General features: G+C 46.6%; 1 protein-coding gene across 1 annotated transcript in view; it reads left to right on the top strand.

Annotated features, from left to right (window-relative positions):
* Window positions 1–22,795, top strand: part of LOC137537304 (uncharacterized) — a 114,400-nt gene that overhangs the window by 37,562 nt on the left and 54,043 nt on the right. The window contains exons 4-6 of the mRNA XM_068259380.1: window positions 10,886–10,952; window positions 14,451–14,548; window positions 14,659–15,847. Of these exons, the coding sequence (XP_068115481.1) occupies window positions 10,886–10,952; window positions 14,451–14,548; window positions 14,659–15,847 (1,354 nt within the window). The remainder of the gene's footprint in view (window positions 1–10,885; window positions 10,953–14,450; window positions 14,549–14,658; window positions 15,848–22,795) is intronic.

Here is a 22,795-nt window from a genome sequence, read left to right as displayed (position 1 = left end):
GCCTACAATTTACCACCTAATCACGAGGCTTTGAATTCTGTCAATTATTTCTTTGATACCATGGCTATTATTTATGACGATCCAGATACAGCTGCCACTGCTATACGCAAAATTCGCAATCTCCATCAGGGACATAGTTCTGCGGAGGATTATGCTGCGGAATTTTGTAAGTGGGCTAGTGCCTCTAGGTGGGAAAATTTTGTCCTCAAGGATCAATTTTTATTGGCGTTGTCTGATAGAGTGTCGGAAGTCCTGATTGGTCACCCTGAACCCCGCACACTGGAGGAAGCCATTTCCTTGGGTATTAAAATTGACCGCAGAATCCGTTATCATCACCAGAGCCGGTCTCGGTCATTTTTACCTTTTCCTCCGTGCTAACTTCCAGCCCTGTTACGCACTCTGATGAACCCAAGCAACTGGGTCACACTAAGTTGTCTGAGCTTGAGAGACAGAGAAGAAGACAGAAGGGGTTGTGTCTTTATTGTGGGGAAAAGGGCACGTGGTACAAAATTGTGTTAAGAAGTCGGGAAACTTCTCCTCCTAGGTCTGTCAGGGGTGTACCCCTAGGTGATCTACAATCACCCCAGACTTTTGATATACATTCTTCTCAGTTTGACTGGAGCACAGGGCAACTCACGTCTTGGTCTCCATTTTGTCTCAAGAACTGTTTAAAAAAATTGCCTGTACATTCTTTGAGTTTGTCTGTAGAGGGAGTATCTAAGCAGTATGTACAGTTTCGTGATGTGTTCTCTCCACAATCAGCGGATAAATTGCCTCTGCATCGTCCCTTTGATTGCCCCATCAATTTAAGACCAGGTACTATGCCTCCTAGAGGTCATATCTACTCCCTGTCTTTTCCTGAGAAAAAAAGCTATGAAGAAGTACATCAAAGAAAATTTAGAGAAGGGTTTCATCCGCCCTTCTAGTTCTCTGGCCGGAGCAGGGTTTTTCTTTGTTCAGAAGAAGCATGGTAGTCTTAGACCATGCATTGATTATAGAGGTCTAAATAACATCAAAGAACAAATATCCTCTACCGCTTATCGAGGATTTGTTCTCACAAGTCACTGGGGCACAGATATTCTCCAAATTAGACCTCAGAGGGGCTTATAACCTAATCAGACAGGGGGATGAATGGAAGACCGCTTTCAACACACAATATGGTCACTATGAGTACCTGGTGATGCCCTTTGGGTTATGCAATGCACCTGCTGTGTTTCAGGATTTTGTGAACGAGATTTTTAGGGATGTACTAGGCAGATTTGTTATCGTTTATTTAGACGATATTCTTATTTTTTTCCAAGAATATTGATGCACATTGGCAACATGTTAAATTTGTTTTACAGAAATTAAGAGAAAACGCACTTCATGCTAAGATTGAGAAGTGTGTTTTCGAGGTCAGAGAAATTCCTTTTCTGGGATATATTGGGCTTGATTCAGTAAACGGTGCTAACCCAGTTAGCACGTCTAAAGACTTTGGGCGTGATAACTAGGGTGCTAACTGGGTCAGCACCGTTTACTAAATTTACATCGCACGCAAAGTCCCACACTGAAAACTTTGCGTGCCCACAGTGCGGTGTGCACGAAATGTCGCATCGCGGTGCGACGAAAACGGTGCGCTGTTGATGCACCTATAAGGTCGCATTGCGTGCGACTTTAACGGCACATGGTGCGACATTAAGGTCACACCCAATGCAACCTTGTAGGCGCATCGAGTGTGCTGTTTTCGCGGTGCGCACGCAAAGTTTTGCGCATGGGACTGTGCGCACGATGTGAATTTAGTAAAGGGTGCTAACCCAGTTAGCACCCTAGTTATCACGCCTAAAGTCTTTAGATGTGAATTTATCATGCCTAAACTAACTTTAGGAGTGATATAGGGCTTTTCACAGGCGTGCTAACACTTAGCACGGTTTACTGAATCGAGCCCATTATCTCAGATTCTGGTTTGTCTATGGACAAGAAAAAGGTTGATGCAGTGTTGGAATGGCCTCAACCTCTAGGTCTGAAACCCTTGCAGAGGTTTATTGGTTTCGCAAATTATTATCGCAAATTCATTCGCAACTTTTCTACCATCATAGCTCCTTTAACCAACATGACCAAAAAAGGAGCCGACCCTTCTAACTGGTCTGTTGAGGCGTCTCAGGCCTTTCAGACCATCAGAGGCCTTTTGTTCTGCCCCCATCCTTATGCATGCCGATGTCCTCCGACCCTTTATTGTAGAGGTTGATGCCTCAGAGATAGGGGTAGGTGCCGTCCTATCCCAATACTCCGGTCAACCAGAACGCTTGCACCCCTGTGCGTTCTTTTAACGTAAATTCAGTTCGGCAGAGAAAAATTATGACATTGGTAATAGAGATTTGCTGGCGGTTAAGATGGCATTCGAGGAATGGAGGCATTGGTTGGATGGGGCAGAACACAATATTACTGTGTACACAGACCACAAGAATCTGGAGTATATAGAAGGAGCTAAGAGACTAAACCCCAGGCAGGCTCGCTGGGCTTTATTCTTTTCCCGGTTCAGGTTTATCATAACATATAAACCTGGGAGCAAGAACATAAAGGCAGATGCATTATCCAGATGTTTTGATCCTGTTGAGTCACTACCTGTTACTCCTTCTAACATACTTCCTGAGCATATTGTCATTAGTGCAACCGAATTGTCAGCTGATTTATTAGAATCTCTGGCTCAATTTCAAGCAGAGGCCCCGTCGGGGAAACCTTCTGAGCCTTTGTCCCTTTGCATCTATGACTATCTGTACTAAAGCAATGCCATTGCAGTAAGGTAGCTGGTCATCCAGGTGTGACCAGAACCTTGGAGTTACTCCAGCGACATTTCTGGTGGCCTTCCATCCGTACTGATTGTAAGGAATTAGTGGCAGCATGCACTATGTGTGCCAGAAGTAAGGCGACCAGGAATGCTCCTGCTGGTACGCTACAACCTTTGCCAGTTCCCAGTTCTCCCTGGACGCACATCTCAATGGACTTCATTGTAGATCTTCCTGCATCCCAGGGGAAAATGGTTATCTGGGTTATTGTGGATAGGTTCAGTAAAATGGCACATTTCGTACCACTAGAGAAATTACCTTCTGCTAAAGAATTGGCTGGTTTGTTTATTGAAAATATTTTTCATTTGCATGGCATTCCAGAAAATATTGTATCCGACAGAGGGGTGCAATTTGTGTCCTAATTCTGGAAAAACTTCTGTGCACTTCTGGGTATGTCCTTATCCTTTTCCTCTGGATTCCATCCTCTGACAAATGGCCAGACGGAAAGAACTAATCAGTCTCTTGAACAGTTTCTGAGGTGTTATGTGTCTGAGTCCCAGGAAGATTGGGTTCAGTTTTTGCCCTTTGCTGAGTTTTCTCACAGTAATTTAGTGAATGCCTTTTCTAAAATGTCTCCATTCCAAGTGGTTTTTGGGAGATCCTTTGTCCCCTCTTCTTCCTCATCCTTCCCAGTTCTGCAGGATTGGGTGATCAGGATGCGAGAGATTTGGGCCTCAGTCCAACCAGAAGTGGCCTATAAATAGCTTCCAAAACATTTTTTGTTTGAGGTAAATGATGCATGTCGCATCATGTTTTTTTTTTTAAAGGGAAACTAATTTATTATGTTGGGGAGTTAAAAATACAAAACAAAGGCTGTAAATTAACATCAGGAGTAGGTTCCAGACAGCGGTCGTGCAGCCCACATTGGCTTCAATTCATCAAGCATTAGCACATTCGGTAATGCTGAAAATAGCTGACTTTACGGAGCACTTAAGCTGAAATGACAGAGCAATGAGATAAATTACCGACTTGTGCTCAACACATGTCAGCAAATGTCAGTAAATGTCAATTCATCAAGGTTACCACATTCGCTAGCTCATTCGGTGTTTATCTCCAGCTCTCCCCTGTCGTTACAGGCTTCCAAAGCCTTCTGTGTGAATGTTTTCATGATTAGCAGGAGCAGGCAGCCAATAGAAACAGCCCCTGTTCTCCTGCAAGTGCCGCTGATAGGTGCTGATAGGTCACACAGGCTTCTTCACACAAGCTTCCAGACCCCCCAGGCAGTGAGCAGAGAGAAGGGACAAAACAGATTTTCCAGGTTCCCTTCGGTGGTGTAACCCTTTCAGACCCTGTTTAAAAAGCAAAGTTGCTAGTGGTGAAATCACCAAGCATGGCATTTGTAATGTCTCCGGGAAGTTCATCTAAGTTGTGGCAATTAAATAAAATGTTAAGAAAGACTGATGGACAGATTCAGAGCAGCAGAGGCAGTATAAATAACAGTGAATGTAACAAATGTTTACATCTAAAGGGATGTCAGGATGCCTTCTATTGTAATTGCCTCTGCAGCTTGTAAAAACACAGAGACACTCCAAGCTGCTCCAGCTGCTCTGCTGTTATCCAAGCCGTAGTAGTTCGGTAACTTAAGGAACATCTACCTCACATGTGAAAATATTGATGAATTAGCACAGTGAAGTGTAAAATACCGAATGTGGTATTTTATGGACTGGGATTTTGTTATCGAACAGCCTTTGATGAATTTAAGCCATTTTGTGTCCAAACCAAAGTCCAACCTCACATCTGGGACATGACAGTTTTCAGCTCAGACACCTCCAAATAAATTACACAGCAATTGTGTTTACATAGTTCACCATGGCACTTAGTGTGTTGGTATCACGGCACAGTAAAACATTAGGAGAGGTTCCAGGAAGCCGTCGTACTGCCGCAGTTGGGGCCTCCCCACAACTCAGACAGCACAGACACATCCAAAAAAATGACACAGCAATTGTGTTAGTTTACATAGTTCACCATGGCCACTAGTGTGTTGGTAGCATGGCTGTAAAACAATTTTGAACCAGGCTTATAACTCAAGATGGAGCCTGGAGGTTGTGGTGGTAAAGGGTAAAGGCAGGCATAGTGATTTTCAGCCACCTCATTTCCCCCTCTTGCCAACAACAGGGGCCTGGAATTCACCAACCACCCAAGCCTGGTTTATTTTGAGAAATGTTACTCTTTCCGCAGACTGGGTGGACAGACAATAGCGCTTCTCGGTGACCACGCCTCCGGCCGCACTGAAGCACCTTTTGGACAGCATGCTGGAAGGGGGGAAAGGAAGGACTTCCAGCTCGATCCAAATATCCAGGTGCTTGACCCAGTAATCCAAGGGGTCCACAGGGGTGTCACTCTCAAGCCCGCTGTAGGACCCCATGTAGTCTGCCACCATCCGGGTCAGACGCTGGTTCTGGCTTGGATAGCCACATGCTGCTGCAGGCACCTCCTCAGTCAGCAGCGGTACTGGCGTGGTGTAGAGCGCCTTTGTGAGAGACAGCAGGTTTGATGGGCGCTTGCTGCTGATGAATGCAGGCACCTGCTGCTGTGCTGGCTGGACTGTGACTGAAGGAGGGGGAAGTCTGGGGGAAGGCTTCCTCCAAGGGCCAAACCAGGGACCGCTGCAAGTCCCTCATTCGGTGCACAGGGTCTCCTCCTGCAGGCAGGAACTGTTGCAGCTTCCCCTTCAGCCGTGGGTCCAGCATCAGGGTGATCCACATGTCCTCCCGAGCATGCATCTGCTTGACCCTTGGGTCAGTGCACAGGCACTGCAGCATGTGTGTTGCCATGGGGAACAGGGATGCCATCTCTGCTGAAACATACTCGTCTTCACCCCCAGTGCTGTCCTCCTCTGATTCCTGAGCCTCCCCCTGCTCTCTCCACCCCCGCACCACTGCAGCTGCACTCGGCCGTGCCCCCTCATCTTCAAGGTCAGGAACCTCCAATTCCTCCAAGTCCTCCAACTCAAAGTCCTCAACCTCCTCCTCCTGACGCACAGAGGTGGACTGTGAAGGTTGCTGCTGCTGCTCCTGCTGGATCAAGGCTGCCTCTCCCACTTCCAGCAGAGCATCAAGGGCCTTCTCCAGCATGCACACCATGGTCACCCACTCACACAGCGATGCATGGTCCCAGCTGACCATGTTGGTGGCTTCTAGGAAGGGTGCCAGCACCAAGCACACCAGCTGCATTTTTCCCACTCTGCATTCAAGATGACTGCTGCTGAGGCGGGGGCGTTTGCGGCGGCAGATTTGCCGGAGGGTGGAACCGGACCAGAGGAACCTCCTGCACTTCCCCTGACCCTGCTGCGGGGTGACACCACCCACTGGCTTGATGGTGCTGCTGTCCCCTCCTCACCCCCTTCCACCAAACTGACCCAGTGCACGATGAATGAAAGGTAGACCATGAGTCTGTGGTAACATGGACCTGCTCACCCACCGCATGATCCAGCCCACGCTCCACGTTGGCCATCGTGAAGCGGTGCAGTGCTGGGATGGCCGTGCGTGAGAAGTAGTGCCGGCTGGGTATTGGCCAATCCGGCGCTGCGCACTGCAGGAGCGCACACATCTGGCTCCCCTCCTGCACAAAGGAGTACGGGAGGGGCTGGGAGGACATGACTCGTGTAAGCAAGCTGTTCAGCAGGTGGATGCAACGGCTGCTGGGAGGCTGAGCCCTGACCACAAAGAACTCGCTAAAAAGGGTCTGTTGGCGTTTTTTGGTTGCACGGGAAGCCGAGGAGGGAGCAGAGGAGACCACTGAGGAGGACTGGCTGCCTGAACAGGCCTCAGTGTCGGCAGGAGTGGCAAAGGGGGTTCTGGTGGTGCTTTTGGTCGGAACCATGCCAGCACCAGCTTCCTTCAGCCTCTTGAACTCCTCATGCTCGTGATGATGTTTGTTGGCCAGGTGGTTGATGAAGCTGGAGGTGCCGTAGTTGGAGGGGTTGCAATCTCTGCTCAGCTTCACCTGGCACTTGTTACAAGTCACAAACTTGCTGTCCACTGACGGCAGATCAAAAAACTGCCAGATTGGGGATTTTAATTTTTCCTCATGCCCTGATTGGGCTGCTGCTGCTTTTTTTCTCCCTGCGGTGGTTGGGGCCTGGGGTTAAGTGGTGCGGCTGGTAGAGATGTAGTGAACGGTTCGCCGGCGAACGGTCCCAGGCGAACTTTGGTGGTTCGCGTTTGCCTTGACCAGGCGAACCTTTGCGGAAGTTCGATTCACCCCATAATCCACTATGAGGGTCAACTTTGACCCTCTGCATCACAGTCAGCAGGCACATTGTAGCCATTCAGGCTACACTAAGCCCTGGAGCCCCACCCCCCCTTATATAAGGCAGGTTGCAGCGGCCATTACACTCACTCGTGTGCCTGCTGCAAATAGACAGACTAGGGAGAGCTGCTGCAGATTTTTTCTCCTAGGGAAAGATTAGTTAGGCTCTTGGCTTGCTCCTGGCTGATTGTTATTGCTAAAATAGCACCCCTCAACAGCTCTTTTGAGAGCTAATGTTTTCCTGATGTGTTTTTTTTTGTGTGTGTTGCTCACTGACACTGACATTATACAGCCCTATCTGTTGCATCTGGACCTTGGTAATTGTTATTACTGTGCCAGCCAGGCCCTGCCTAACTATCTATACTGGGACACCTACCTATGCCTACCTAACTACTGGGGCACCTACTTACCTATACGGGGACACCTACCTACCTACCTATACTAGGGGACCTACCTATGCCTACCTACCTATACTGGGACTCCTACCTATGCCTACCTACCTATACTGGGACTCCTACCTATGCCTACCTAACTACTGGGGCACCTACTTACCTATACGGGGACACCTACCTACCTACCTATACTAGAGGACCTACCCATGCCTACCTACCTATACTGGGACTCCTACCTATGCCTCGCTAACTACTGGGACACCTACCTATGCCTACCTACCTATACTGGGACTCCTACCTATGCCTACCTACCTATACTGGGACTCCTACCTATGCCTAGCTAACTACTGGGACACCTACCTATGCCTACCTACATACAAGAAGATAATAAGGTCGTTGCTTCATTGTGGTCAGACCAAATTTGATCAGCTGGACAGTCACTGTTGTTCTATCATTGAGCTACCACAGCCCGGCGACCATATGGGCTTGAAACCCGCCACGGCCTACACTCTCGCCACGGTGCGCACCAGTCCAGCACGGCCGTCACTACACAAACAGCTGTTTGCGCTGCATTACACAGTGAGTTTGGTGTGTCAGTGTGAAGCAGAACTCTAATTACACTCCCTGATTGATGTATACACATGCAAGATGTTTTAAAGCACGTTAGGCCTGCAATTTAGCATTCAATGTCATTTCTGCCCTTAAAACGCTGCTTTGCGTCAAATCCAGATTTTTCCCCGGGACTTTTGGCATGTATCCCACTCCGCCATGCCCCCCTCCAGGTGTTAGACCCCTTGAAACATCTTTTCCATCACTTTTGTGGCCAGCATAAGTGTTTCTAGTTTTCCAAGTTCGCCTCCCCATTGAAGTCTATTGCGGTTCACGAACTTTTCCGCGAACCGAAAATCGGAGGTTCGCGACATCACTAGCGGCTGGTGGTAGCGGCAGAAGATGAAGCAGCAGGCTGTGGGTCCCGCATTCCACGCCCACTGCTGCTTCTACCAATGTCAGCGATGATGATCCTCCGTCCCAGACCTGTCTGTGTGCAGTGTCTGTGTGTATAGTGTCTGTGTACAGTGTATGTGTGCCTGTGTGTAATGTGTAGAGTGTGTACAATGTGTGCGTACAGTGTGTGTGTATGCCTGTGTGTAGTGTGTGTGTACAGTGTGTGTAGTTTGTGTGTACAGTGTGTGTAGTTTGTGTGTGTACAGTGTGTGTGTACAGTGTGTGTGTGTGTGTGTGCCTGTGTTTAGTGTGTGTGGTGTGTAGTGTGTGTGTATGTGTGTATACCGTGTATGTGTGTGTGTGTGTGTGTGTAGTGTGTACAGTGTGTGTGTATACAGTGAGTGTGTGTACAGTGTGTGTGTGTAAAGTGGGGGTGTATGTACAGTGTGTGTGTGTGTGTGTACAGTGTGTGTGTGTGTGTGTACAGTGTGTGTGTGTGTGTGCAGTGTATGTGTGTGTATATAGTGTGTGTAGTGTGTACAGTGTGTGTGTATGCCTGTGTGTAGTGTGTGTGTACAGTGTGTGTAGTTTGTGTGTGTAGAGTGTGTGTGTACAGTGTGTGTGTGTGTGGTGTGTGTGTGTGCCTGTGTTTAGTGTGTGTGGTGTGTAGTGTGTGTGTGTGTATACCGTGTATGTGCACAATGTGTGTGTGTGTGTGTGTGTGTGTGTGTGTGTGTGTGTAGTGTGTACAGTGTGTGTGTATACAGTGTGTGTGTGTGTGTGCGTGCAGTGTATGTGTGTGTATATAGTGTGTGTAGTGTGTACAGTGTGTGTGTGTGTGTGTGTGTGGGTGTAGAGTGTACAGTGGGTGTGGATGTGTAGTGTGTGTGTATACAGTGTGTGTGTAGTGTGTGTGTGTGTGTGTTTGTAGTGTGTATGTTCAGTGTGTGTGTGTGTGTGTACAGTGTGTGTGTGTGTGTGTGTGTGTGTGTGTGTGTGTGTGTGTGTTTGTAGTGTGTATGTGTGTGTGTGTGTGTTTGTAGTGTGTATGTACAGTGTGTGTGTGTGTGTGTGTGTGTACAGTGTGTGTACAGTGTTTGTAGTGTGTATGTGTGTGTACAGTGTGTGTGTGTACAGTGTGTGTACAGTGTGTGTGTGTTTGTAGTGTGTATGTGTGTACAGTGTGTGTGTGTGTGTGTGTGTGTGTGTGTGTGTGTGTGTGTGTGTGTGTGTGTGTGTGTGTGTGTGTGTGTGTGCGTGTGTGTGTGTGTCTGTGTCTTTGTGTGTGTGTACAGTGTGTGTGTGTGTTTGTAGTGTGTGTGTGTGTGTGTGTCTGTAGTGTGTATGTGTACAGTGTGTGTGTGTGTGTGTGTTTGTAGTGTGTGTGTGTGTGTGTGTGTGTGTGTGTTTGTAGTGTGTGTGTGTGTGTGTGTGTTTGTAGTGTGTATGTGTGTGTACAGTGTGTGTGTGTGTACAGTGTGTGTGTGTGTGTGTTTGTAGTGTGTGTGTGTTTGTAGTGTGTATGTGTACAGTGTGTGTGTGTGTGTGTGTGTGTGTGTGTGTGTGTGTGTTTGTAGTGTGTGTGTGTGTGTGTACAGTGTGTGTGTACAGTGTGTGCGTGTGGGTGTGTGTGTGTACAGTGTGTGTGTGTGTACAGTGTGTGTGTGTGTGTACAGTGTGTGTGTGTGTGTGTGTGTGTGTGTGTGTGTGTGTGTGTGTGTGTGTGTGTGTGTGTACAGTGTGTGTGTGTTTGTAGTGTGTGTGTGTGTACAGTGTGTGTGTACAGTGTGTGCGTGTGGGTGTGTGTGTGTACAGTGTGTGTGTGTGTACAGTGTGTGTGTGTGTGTACAGTGTGTGTGTGTGTGTGTGTGTGTGTGTGTGTGTGTGTTTGTAGTGTGTATGTGTGTGTACAGTGTGTGTGTGTGTGTGTGGGGGGGGGAGTTGGTCTGGAGCTCCATTCACCTATGCATTCTTCATTCCTTCTTCTTTCTCTCTCCTTGTCCCCTAAGTGTGATGTTATTGTGATTTAATGGGGTCATTGACAAATGCCTCCACACAGTAATACAAGCTATAATACACGTTACTAATATATGCCAAATGAACCAAATAGGAAATAACAATGGATGTGACAGTAATTTTATTATGGCAACAAGATGGTTAACAAGATTATGCTCTTCTGTACTTCACTACTCTATGAAATATTACAACAAGCTGCAGTTCTCATGATGACCACAAGATGGCAATCTCACTACCAGGGTAACAGGAAATGCTGTTTGGCACAGACAGGAAGTTGGGTGGTAGAGGTGATGTGGGAGGAAGTAGAGGGCAGCCATTGCTGGAACTGGCAGCAGAGGACATAACAAGATAGCTGAAGATATTTCACAGGATTTCTGATATCTCATCCCTCTTGTGAAGCCCTAATCCTCCATAACTTGTCACATTGTCACTAATTATCTCCCCATGGACCAAGGGCAGCATATAGGACACCAGGACCTCTACAAGGACGCCATGATGGAGAGTCAGCCGCCCCTCACATCACCGGGTAAGAGGATACTTTCATTTCTTGTAAAGGAGAGAGCAGTACTTGGGGTCCACCTAGATCCCCCATCATCTGATAATCACATAGAGACAATGTATTCAGTCAGTGTGTGTGTTTCCTACAGATGTATCCAGTAACAGAAACCCACCAGAGAGATGTACAGGTCCTCTTTATTCCCAGGATTGTCCACCTAGATCCCCCATCATCTGATAATAACATAGAGACAATGTATTCAGTCAGTGTGTGTGTTTCCTACAGATGTATCCAGTAACAGAAACCCACCAGAGAGATGTACAGGTCCTCTTTATTCCCAGGATTGCCCACCTAGATCCCCCATCATCTGATAAACACATAGAGGGGATGTATTCAGTCAGTGTGTGTGTTTCCTACAGATGTATCCAGTAACAGAAACCCACCAGAGAGATGTACAGGTCCTCTTTATTCCCAGGATTGCCCACCTAGATCCCCCATCATCTGATAATCACATAGAGACAATGTATTCAGTCAGTGTGTGTGTTTCCTACAGATGTATCCAGTAACAGATCCCCACCAGAGAGATGTACAGGTCCTCTTTATTCCCAGGATTGCCCACCTAGATCCCCCATCATCTGATAATCACATAGAGACAATGTATTCAGTCAGTGTGTGTGTTTCCTACAGATCTATCCAGTAACAGAAACCCACCAGAGAGATGTACAGGTCCTCTTTATTCCCAGGATTGTCCACCTAGATCCCCCATCATCTGATAATAACATAGAGACAATGTATTCAGTCAGTGTGTGTGTTTCCTACAGATGTATCCAGTAACAGAAACCCACCAGAGAGATGTACAGGTCCTCTTTATTCCCAGGATTGTCCACCTAGATCCCCCATCATCTGATAATAACATAGAGACAATGTATTCAGTCAGTGTGTGTGTTTCCTACAGATGTATCCAGTAACAGAAACCCACCAGAGAGATGTACAGGTCCTCTTTATTCCCAGGATTGCCCACCTAGATCCCCCATCATCTGATAAACACATAGAGGGGATGTATTCAGTCAGTGTGTGTGTTTCCTACAGATGTATCCAGTAACAGAAACCCACCAGAGAGATGTACAGGTCCTCTTTATTCCCAGGATTGCCCACCTAGATCCCCCATCATCTGATAATCACATAGAGACAATGTATTCAGTCAGTGTGTGTGTTTCCTACAGATGTATCCAGTAACAGATCCCCACCAGAGAGATGTACAGGTCCTCTTTATTCCCAGGATTGCCCACCTAGATCCCCCATCATCTGATAATCACGTAGAGACAATGTATTCAGTCAGTGTGTGTGTTTCCTACAGATCTATCCAGTAACAGAAACCCACCAGAGAGATGTACAGGTCCTCTTTATTCCCAGGATTGTCCACCTAGATCCCCCATCATCTGATAATAACATAGAGACAATGTATTCAGTCAGTGTGTGTGTTTCCTACAGATGTATCCAGTAACAGAAACCCACCAGAGAGATGTACAGGTCCTCTTTATTCCTAGGATTGTCCACCTAGATCCCCATCATCTGATAAACACATAGAGGGGATGTATTCAGTCAGTGTGTGTGTTTCCTACAGATGTATCCAGTAACAGAAACCCACCAGAGAGATGTACAGGTCCTCTTTATTCCCAGGATTGCCCACCTAGATCCCCCATCATCTGATAATCACATAGAGACAATGTATTCAGTCAGTGTGTGTGTTTCCTACAGATGTATCCAGTAACAGAAACCCACCAGAGAGATGTACAGGTCCTCTTTATTCCCTGGATTGCCCACCTAGATCCCCCATCATCTGATAATCACATAGAGACAATGTATTCAGTCAGTGTGTGTGTTTCCTACAGATCTATCCAGTAACAGAAACCCACCAGAGAAATGTACAGGTCCTCTTTATTCCCAGGACTGTCCACCTAGATCCCCCATCATCTGATAATAACATAGAGACAATGTATTCAGTCAGTGTGTGTGTTTCCTACAGATGTATCCAGTAACAGAAACCCACCAGAGAGATGTACAGGTCCTCTTTATTCCCTGGATTGCCCACCTAGATCCCCCATCATCTGATAATCACATGGAGACAATGTATTCAGTCAGTGTGTGTGTTTCCTACAGATCTATCCAGTAACAGAAACCCACCAGAGACATGTACAGGTCCTCTTTATTCCTAGGATTGTCCACCTAGTCCTAGATCCTCCATCATCTGATAAACACATAGAGATAATGTATTCAGTCAGTGTGTGTGTTTCCTACAGATGTATCCAGTAACAGAAACCCTCTAGAGAGATGTACAGGTCCTCTTTATCCCCAGGATTGCCCACCTAGATCCCCCATCATCTGATAATCACATAGAGACAATGTATTCAGTCAGTGTGTGTGTTTCCTACAGATGTATCCAGTAACAGATCCCCACCAGAGAGATGTACAGGTCCTCTTTATTCCCAGGATTGCCCACCTAGATCCCCCATCATCTGATAATCACGTAGAGACAATGTATTCAGTCAGTGTGTGTGTTTCCTACAGATCTATCCAGTAACAGAAACCCACCAGAGAGATGTACAGGTCCTCTTTATTCCCAGGATTGTCCACCTAGATCCCCCATCATCTGATAATAACATAGAGACAATGTATTCAGTCAGTGTGTGTGTTTCCTACAGATGTATCCAGTAACAGAAACCCACCAGAGAGATGTACAGGTCCTCTTTATTCCCAGGATTGCCCACCTAGATCCCCCATCATCTGATAAACACATAGAGGGGATGTATTCAGTCAGTGTGTGTGTTTCCTACAGATGTATCCAGTAACAGAAACCCACCAGAGAGATGTACAGGTCCTCTTTATTCCCAGGATTGCCCACCTAGATCCCCCATCATCTGATAATCACATAGAGACAATGTATTCAGTCAGTGTGTGTGTTTCCTACAGATCTATCCAGTAACAGAAACCCACCAGAGACATGTACAGGTCCTCTTTATTCCTAGGATTGTCCACCTAGTCCTAGATCCTCCATCATCTGATAAACACATAGAGATAATGTATTCAGTCAGTGTGTGTGTTTCCTACAGATGTATCCAGTAACAGAAACCCTCTAGAGAGATGTACAGGTCCTCTTTATCCCCAGGATTGCCCACCTAGATCCCCCATCATCTGATAATCACATAGAGACAATGGGCTTGATTCACAAAGCGGTGATAACTCAGTTATCACGCCTAAAAGACTTTAGGCGTGATAACCTTTGCACCACTGAGTTATCACCGATTTTTGCTCTAACTCGCGCGAAGTTTCCGCGCGTACGCGCGCGCGCAAAGTCCCATAGGGTTTAATGGGAGCTTCGCGCGAAGCGGGGAATTCGCGCGAGTTGCTTCTTATCATGCCTAAAGTGAGTTTAAGCGTGATAAGGGGCTTTTCACTGGCGTGCAAACACTTTGCACCGCTTTGTGAATCAAGCCCTATGTATTCAGTCAGTGTGTGTGTTTCCTACAGATGTATCCAGTAACAGAAACCCTCTAGAGAGATGTACAGGTCCTCTTTATTCCCGGGATTGTCCACAGGAAGGTCACACCATCTCCCACCATTATCAGGTAGGTGGGACTGAGGGTTCCCAGAGACTCCAAACTGTATTATATTATCATTTTTCACACGCTGTTATCTGTGTCCACTATTTAATTTAACTCTCATTTTTTTAACTTAGGATGGAGAAATGATACATGTAGGTGTGGTTAAAGAGGAAGAAGAAGAGACGTATGTGAGGAGTGATCAGCAGTCTATGGAGGAGGGGGTCATGATGGTGAAAATTAAAGAGGAGGAAGAAGAGACATATGTGAGGAGTGATCAGAAGTCTATGGAGGAGGGTGACATAATGAGGACAAGTAAAGAGGAAGAAGAAGAGACGTATGTGAGGAGTGATCAGCAGTCTATGGAGGAGGGTGATATGATGAGGACAAGTAAAGTGGAAGAAGAAGAGACGTATGTGAGGAGTGATCAGCAGTCCATGGAGGAGGGTGACATGATGAGGACAAATAAAGAAGAGGAAGAAGAAGAGACATATGTGAGGAGTGATCAGCAGTCTATGGGGGAAGGTGACATGATGAGGACAATTAAAGAGGAAGAAGAAGAGACGTATGTGAGGAGTGATCAGCAGTCTATGGAGCAGGGAGACATTATGAGGACAAGTAAAGAGGAAGAAGAAGAGACTTATGTGAGGAGTGATCAGCAGTCTATGGAGGAGGGAGACATGATGAGGACAATTAAAGAGGAAGAAGAAGATACGTATGTGAGGAGTGATCAGCAGTCTATGGAGGAGGGTGACATGATGGGGACAAATAAAGAGGAAGAAGAAGAGACATACATGAGGAGTGATCAGCAGTCTATGGAGGACGGTGACATGATGAGGACTATTAAAGAGGAAGAAGAGACATACGTGAGGAGTGATCAGCAGTCTATGGAGAAGGGTGACAAAATGAGGACAATTAAAGAGGAAGAAGAAGAGACATACATGAGGAGTGATCAGCAGTCTATGGAGGAGGGTGACATGATGAGGACAAGTAAAGAGGAAGAAGAAGAGACGTATGTGAGGAGTGATCAACAGTCTATGGAGGAGGGTGACATGATGAGGACAAGTAAAGAGGAAGAAGAAGAGACGTATGTGAGGAGTGATCAGCAGTCTATGGAGGAGGGTGACATGATGAGGACAAGTAAAGAGGAAGAAGAAGAGACGTATGTGAGGAGTGATCAGCAGTCTAGGGAGGAGGGTGACATGATGAGGACAAGTAAAGAGGAAGAAGAAGAGACGTATGTGAGGAGTGATCAGCAGTCTATGGAGGAACGTGACATGATGAGGACATATAAGACGGAGGACAATGTTATAGAGGGCAGAACAGGTGAGTCATCAGGATTTATTATGTATTTTTGGTGTTAATTAGCCTGTGATCGATGTATATGTACAGGGGTTGGACAAAATAATGGAAACACCTTACATTTTGGCATCATAACCTTTGAACATGTTTTAAACAATCAAAACTTGACACATGTTACATTTTTTTTATTATTTTTGTTGTTTGATAAGTTTAATTAAAATAATTGTTTAATTTATAAAAATGGCAGATCTCTCAGACTTTCAAAAAGGCCAGATTGTCGGTGCTCGTATGGCAGGTGCTACTGTAACAGAAACTGCCCGAATGCTTGGCATTTCAAGAGGTACTGTCTCAAAAGTAATGACTGCCTTTGAAAGAGAAGGAAAAACGTCCTCAGCAAAGCACAGTTGTGGCGGAAAGTCGAAGTTGTCTGAGAGAGACCATCGGACTCTAAATCGAATTGTTAGAAAAGCTCACAAGACCACGGCTCCTAAAATCACTGCAGAGCTGAATGAACACCTACAGAACCCAGTTTCCACAAAAACTGTTCGTCGGGAGCTGCACAAATCTGGATTCCACAGAAGAACTGCAATTAGAAAACCTCTGCTCTCAAAGACAAATGTTTCAAATCATTTAGAGTGGTGTAGAAACCAACAGAATTGGTCCCTCGAGCAGTGGAAAAATGTGATTTTCTCTGACGAATCATCGTTTACCTTTATTTCCGTCCTCCGGCCGAGTGTAGGTTTGGAGACAGCCGAAAGAAGCATTTCTTCCAGACTGTTTTCTCCCAACCGTAAAACATGGCGGGGTTTCTGTGATGATCTGGGGTGCTATTTCTGGCAAATCCGCCGGGTTAATGATTTCCGTTCATGGAATAATTAACAGCCGAGGGGAATGCCATCTTTCAGGATGATAATGCCTCAATCCATACATCTAGAATTGTTAGAATGGCGCGAGGAACATTCTAATGAAGTTGAGCATCTCATCTGGCCACCACAATCCCCAGACCTCAACATTATTCAGCATTTATGGTGGTTTTTAGAGATTCAAGTAAGAAGGTCGATTGCCGCCGCCATCGTCTCTAAAAGAACTGGAGGGTGTTTTAACTGAAGAATGGGCTAAAATTCCTTTGGAAACAATTCACAATTTGTATGAAACAATACCTTGTAGAATTGAAGCTGTAATTGCCGCAAAAGGTGGACCTACACCATATTAGAATATATTTTGTTGATTTTTAAGGTGTTTCCATTGATTTGTCCAGCCCCTGTATGTATATAGTACAGAATTACATGCATACACACATTTAACCAAGGAAAAGAACAAACAATATGTGTGTTGTGATGTTTCGGGGGTAGCTCTGGGTGATTATCACAGCTAGAGACAGTAACGTAAATAAAAGTCCAGTTTATTAAGGACTCAGCAACAAACAAATGAACAAATATGCTTTATTCTCAGCAAACAAAACTTAAATGTGTTTTGGGCTTACTTCAGCCTGTTGGAAGAGTCCACAGTCCATGAAAAGTCCACTGTTTCTGAACAATCCAACTTTGTAAAACAGGTCTTTAGGTAAAACACAAACCACAGCAATCCTGGTGTTCACTAAGCTTCCATCCAGCTAGCAGCTCACCTGCTGCATACTCTAGCAACCACACCCCCTTCACAGAGCACTCTTATCCTGGCCTGACTGCTCCCAAAACCAGGAATAGAGATGCCCTGAACGGGTTGACAGCGAACTTACTCGCGCAAACTTTGATGGTTCGCATTCGTGGTGAACCGTGAACTTTATGCGATCAACTCGCCCCCTATACTACATCATTGGGCTCAACTTTGACCCTCTACATCACAGTCAGCAGACACAGGGCAGCCAATCAGGCTACACTCCCTCCTGGAACCCCCCCCCCCCCCCACACACACACACACACACACCCTTATATAAGGCAGCTCCGTCGGCCATTATCTCACTCGGTGTGGCTGCAGTAATTAAAGAAGGGAGAGGTTGCTGCATAGACATAGGGAAAACTTAGGCTCTTGTTTTTTAGCTTGCTCCTTGCTGATACTTATTGCTAAAAAGCACCCCTCAACAGCTCTTTTGAGAGCTAATGTTGTTCTTGTGATCTGTTTTTTTTTTTTTGTGTGTGTGGCCCACTGACAGTTGCATATACAGCCCTGTCAGTCAGTCACAGCTGGCCCTTGCTGATTCCTATACTGTGCAAGGCCCAGCACATTCAGTGACTGACTACCTTTTCACTGCACGTGTGTGACAGCTGCACATTTGTAATACCAGTCCGACTGTGCATACCTGTTCACGGTACCTGTGTGTGTGACAGCTGCACATTGTATTCATACCAGTCACTGCATACCTGTTCAGTGCACCTGCGTGACAGCATGCAGTGTTAAATTATATAGCAGTCACTGCATACCTGTTCACGGTACCTGTGTGTGTGACAGCTGCACATTTGTAATACTAGTCACTGCATACCTGTTCAGTTCACCTGCGTGTCAGCACACAGTGTTATATTATATAGCAGTCACTGCATACCTATTCACGGTACCTGTGTGTGTGACAGCTGCACATTGAATTGATACCAGTCACTGCATACCTGTTCACTGTACCTGTGTGACTGCACATTGTATTAGTCAAGTCAGTGCATACCTTTCACTTCAATATGGGCAAAACAGGCAGAGGCAGGCCACCCGGCAGGTCTGTTCGAGGTAGTGCTGTCGTGATATCGTGTGGCCCTGGACCGAAGTACAGTGTTCAGAAGGCACATGCCATCAACCCCCAAGATTGTCAGGACGTATTTGAATATTTAACACAGAACACCTCATCTTCCTCAGCTTCTGCACGGAAGCGTGACATATCTTCCTCCTCCTGCTCTGATTCTGGCACCGCACTTAACACTCAGTCGGCCACCACCACCAAAGTGCCATCATCCCAGGGCTCAGCGGTATTGAAATGTTTTTGTGTGTCTGCCTCAGATGAGAGCAATGCCATCTGTACTCCCTGCCAGCAAAAATTGAGCCGCGGAAAGACCAAGACCCGCGTATGGACAACTACCTTACGAAGGCACATGATGACAAAGCACAAACTGCAATGGGATGACCACCTGAGGAAAAGCAGCACACAAAAGCAAAGCCACACACCGCAGTGGAAGATACCAGGCCGCAATTATTTCTCAAAAAATGTGATACCCAAACTGTACCGTGATGTTGAAAGGCAAGTGGTGTCATCTCTGGCACACAGCATTGGGTTAAGGGTCCATCTGACCACGGATGCCTGGTCTGCAAAGCACGGTCAGGCCTGTCCGAAGACTAAGTCAGTCCCCACACACAGCATCTCTGCCCGCACGCCATGTGACTGCCTGCCCCAAGACTAAGTCGCTCCCCACACAGCATCTCTGCCTGCAGGCCGCTTGACTGCCTTCTCCGCCACCACCAACAGGGTCCAGGACTCTAGGCGGATTCCTGAATTTTTAAGGCCGCTGCCAGCAGCGGCCGCTATAATAATGTTTCTGGTGGGTGTACATGCCTGCCTAATTTTTCTGGATGCACTGCGGCTGCAACAACAAAACAAAAGGCATGTGTGACGAATCAACGTTTCTTCGTCCTAAATAAGTAGTTAGAGCCTTATAGAATATTCCCTGTCTCCACTATTAAAAAAAACCCAAAAGTTTGCTTACCTAAAACAGAAAGAATTTGCGATAAATCAGGTTGGAGTGAGCTTGAGATGTCTCCCAGTGCATCACGCTGAAAATATGCAAATTAACCATTGTACCCTTAGAAGCTAAACACACCTCCAGAATCGCTGGAATGCAATGATGTGTCAGCTTGTTATTTGTACAGAGCCATAATAATCCAACATGCATACAGACTGTTTTGGATTGTTTGATCCGCATCAGTGCATGGCATGGATTAATTTGGCTCTATGCAGTAGGGCTTGTAACACCGAGAGGTACAGACTAACCAGCAAGCTCATGGTGACCCAGAACTCATTGGAGTGTGTAAGGGACTACAATGGTCCTAAAAGCCCCCTTACTAAGATGTTAAGAAAAACAAAGGTTTGCTTTCCTAAAACAGAAAGAATTTGCGATAATTCAGGTTGGAGTGAGCTTGAGATGTCTCCCAGAGCACCACTGCTGAATATATGCAAATTAACCATTGTACCCTTAGAAGCTAAACACACCTCCAGAACCGCTGGAATGCAATAATGTGTCAGCCTGTTAATTTGTACAGAGCCATAATAATCCAACATGCATACAGACTGTTTCGGATTGTTTGATCCTCATCAGTGCATGGCATGGATTAATTTGGCTCTATGGAGTAGGGCTTGTGAATCCGAGAGGCACAGACTAACCAGCAAGCTCATGGTGACCCAGAACTCATTGGAGTGTGTAAGGGACTACAATGGTCCTAAAAGCCCCCTTACTAAGATGTTTTAGGACCATTGTAGTCCCTTACACACTCCAATGAGTTCTGGGTCACCATGAGCTTGCTGGTTAGTCTGTGCCACTATTAAAAAGTGACAGCAGATAGGAAAAGGCTTAAGGGGCTCATACACCTAACAATTTTCCCACCGATATACGGCCGTTTCGATCACAGTGATTGAATCGGCAGTGAAATCGCCGAGCACACCGCTGACAGAACGATCGATTTCCATCCGAAATCAATTGCTCCCGTCGATCCATCCGTGTGGAAGATTTTTCTCGATCGCCGGCGAGTCGGTAGTGCGTCGATAGCGGCGTTCGAATGCCCGACGACCAACGCAATATAGCGGGTATACATTACCTGTTCCGGCCGGCGCGAGTCCCCTGGTCTTCTTTCCGCGCTGGGTTCCGGACCGGCTGCAGCTACACAGAACTTTCTGTCCCGGCAGGAAGTTTAAACAGTAGAGCGCCCTCTACTGTTTAAACTTCCCCTGGACAGGAAGTTCAGTAGCTGCAGGAACGGTCTGGAGCTTGGAGCGGAGAAGAACAGCGGGGACCAGGGGACTCGCGCCGGCCGGAACAGGTGAGGGGGGGGGGGGGGCGGCAGCAGCGGCAGCTCCACAGATTGTGATCGGTTTCAGGCTCAAATCGATTCACAATCTGCAGTAAGGTGGCCATACGATCCCTCTCTGATCAGATTCGATCAGAGAGGGATCTATCTGTTGGTCGAATCTGATGGCAAATCGACCAGTGTATGGCCACCTTTAGTTTATAACAAAATTGTTCTTTAAGTCCATTTGCGTTACAAGCTCTTGACTAACATTCCTCATGAATGGTAATCGGGTTATCTTCTTTCTATACTAAGTTATGTCTAAACTAAGTATATACAGCATACAAGATAAACTAACGAGACATAAATAAATATATGAGTAAAGATTAAGACCAGCGGTGACAGGGACAGAAAGTGGCTCTCTGTAAACCGGCTGTTGGTTTTATACAAACCAGAAATAGTTAAATGTGACCTCATCTGAGCCGTCCCCCCAAAACCTACAATTGGCTCAGACCCCTTGTGGTGTCATAATACCCACCTACTTGATTAATATTCTATGAGCCCCTTGTCCTATGTCCTAGTTCTGCTGACAGTCAGAACTGTAGATCTTCCCTCTAAGAGAAAATCTCTTTAAAGGACAGGTCTGCACCCCAAGCCTTTTTGACTAACTCAGTCCAAATCACTGAGGCCTACTTAAATTATAACACCATCCAGGAGCCAGCCCTTGAGTCCTGTACAGTGTATATATCATAATATTTGTTTGTAGTTTATTATAAAGGGATTCGGCTCCATCTCTCTTTCTATCATTGTATCTCTCTCTATATTATCGTCATTCATTAATATCCAAATATCTTTATATTTATTTATGTATTGTGTGATTAACGTAAACCTGTGATGAAGGATGAAGGAAAAATGATACATACCCGGGGCTTCCTCCAGGCTGATCACTATATACTTACCTGGGGCTTCCTCCAGGCTGATCACTATATACTTACCTGGGGCTTCCTCCAGCCTGATCACTGTATACATACCTCAGGCTTCCACCAGCCTCCTCCAGGCTAATCACTATATACATACCTGGGGCTTCCTCCAGCCCCTTCCAGGCTGATCACTGTATCCATACCTGGGGCTTCCTCCAGCCACCTCCAGGCTGATCACTGTATACATACCTGGGGCTTCCTCCAGCCACCTCCAGGCTGATCACTATATACATACCTGGGGCTTCCTCCAGCCACCGCCAGGCTGATCACTTTATACATACCAGGGGCTTCCTCCAGCCCCCTCCAGGCTGATCATTGTATACATACCTGGGGCTTCCTCCAGGCTGATCTCTAAATACTTACTTGGGGCTTCCTCCAGCCTCCTCCAGGCTAATCACTATATACATACCTGAGGCTTCCTCCAGCTCCCTCCAGGCTGATCAGTATATACATACCTGGGACTTCCTCCATCCACCTCCAGGCTGATCACTGTATACATATCCAGGGCTTCCTCCAGCCCCCTCCAGGCTGATCTCTGTATACATACCTGGGGCTTCCTCCAGCCCCCTCCAGGCTGATCACTGTATACATACCTGGGACTTCCTCCAGCCCCCTCCAGTCTCATCACTGTATACATACCTGGGGCTTCCTCCAGCCTCCTCCAGGCTGATCATTGTATACATACCTGGGGCTTCCTCCAGCTTCCTCCAGGCTGATCTCTAAATACTTACTTGGGGCTTCCTCCAGCCCCCTCCAGGCTGATCACTGTATACATACCTGGGGCTTCCTCCAGCCCCCTCCAGTCTCATCACTGTATACATACCTGGGGCTTCCTCCAGCCTCCTCCAGGCTGATCATTGTATACATACCTGGGGCTTCCTCCAGCTTCCTCCAGGCTGATCTCTAAATACTTACTTGGGGCTTCCTCCAGCCCCCTCCAGGCTGATCACTGTATACATACCTGGGGCTTCCTCCAGCTCCCTCCAGGCTGATCAGTATATACATACCTGGGGCTTCCTCC

This window comes from Hyperolius riggenbachi, chromosome 10 (assembly GCF_040937935.1).
Source record: "Hyperolius riggenbachi isolate aHypRig1 chromosome 10, aHypRig1.pri, whole genome shotgun sequence".
NCBI classification, from domain to species: domain Eukaryota; kingdom Metazoa; phylum Chordata; class Amphibia; order Anura; family Hyperoliidae; genus Hyperolius; species Hyperolius riggenbachi.
Note: the sequence above shows the minus strand (reverse complement) of the source record. Positions and strands in the feature narration are given on the sequence as shown.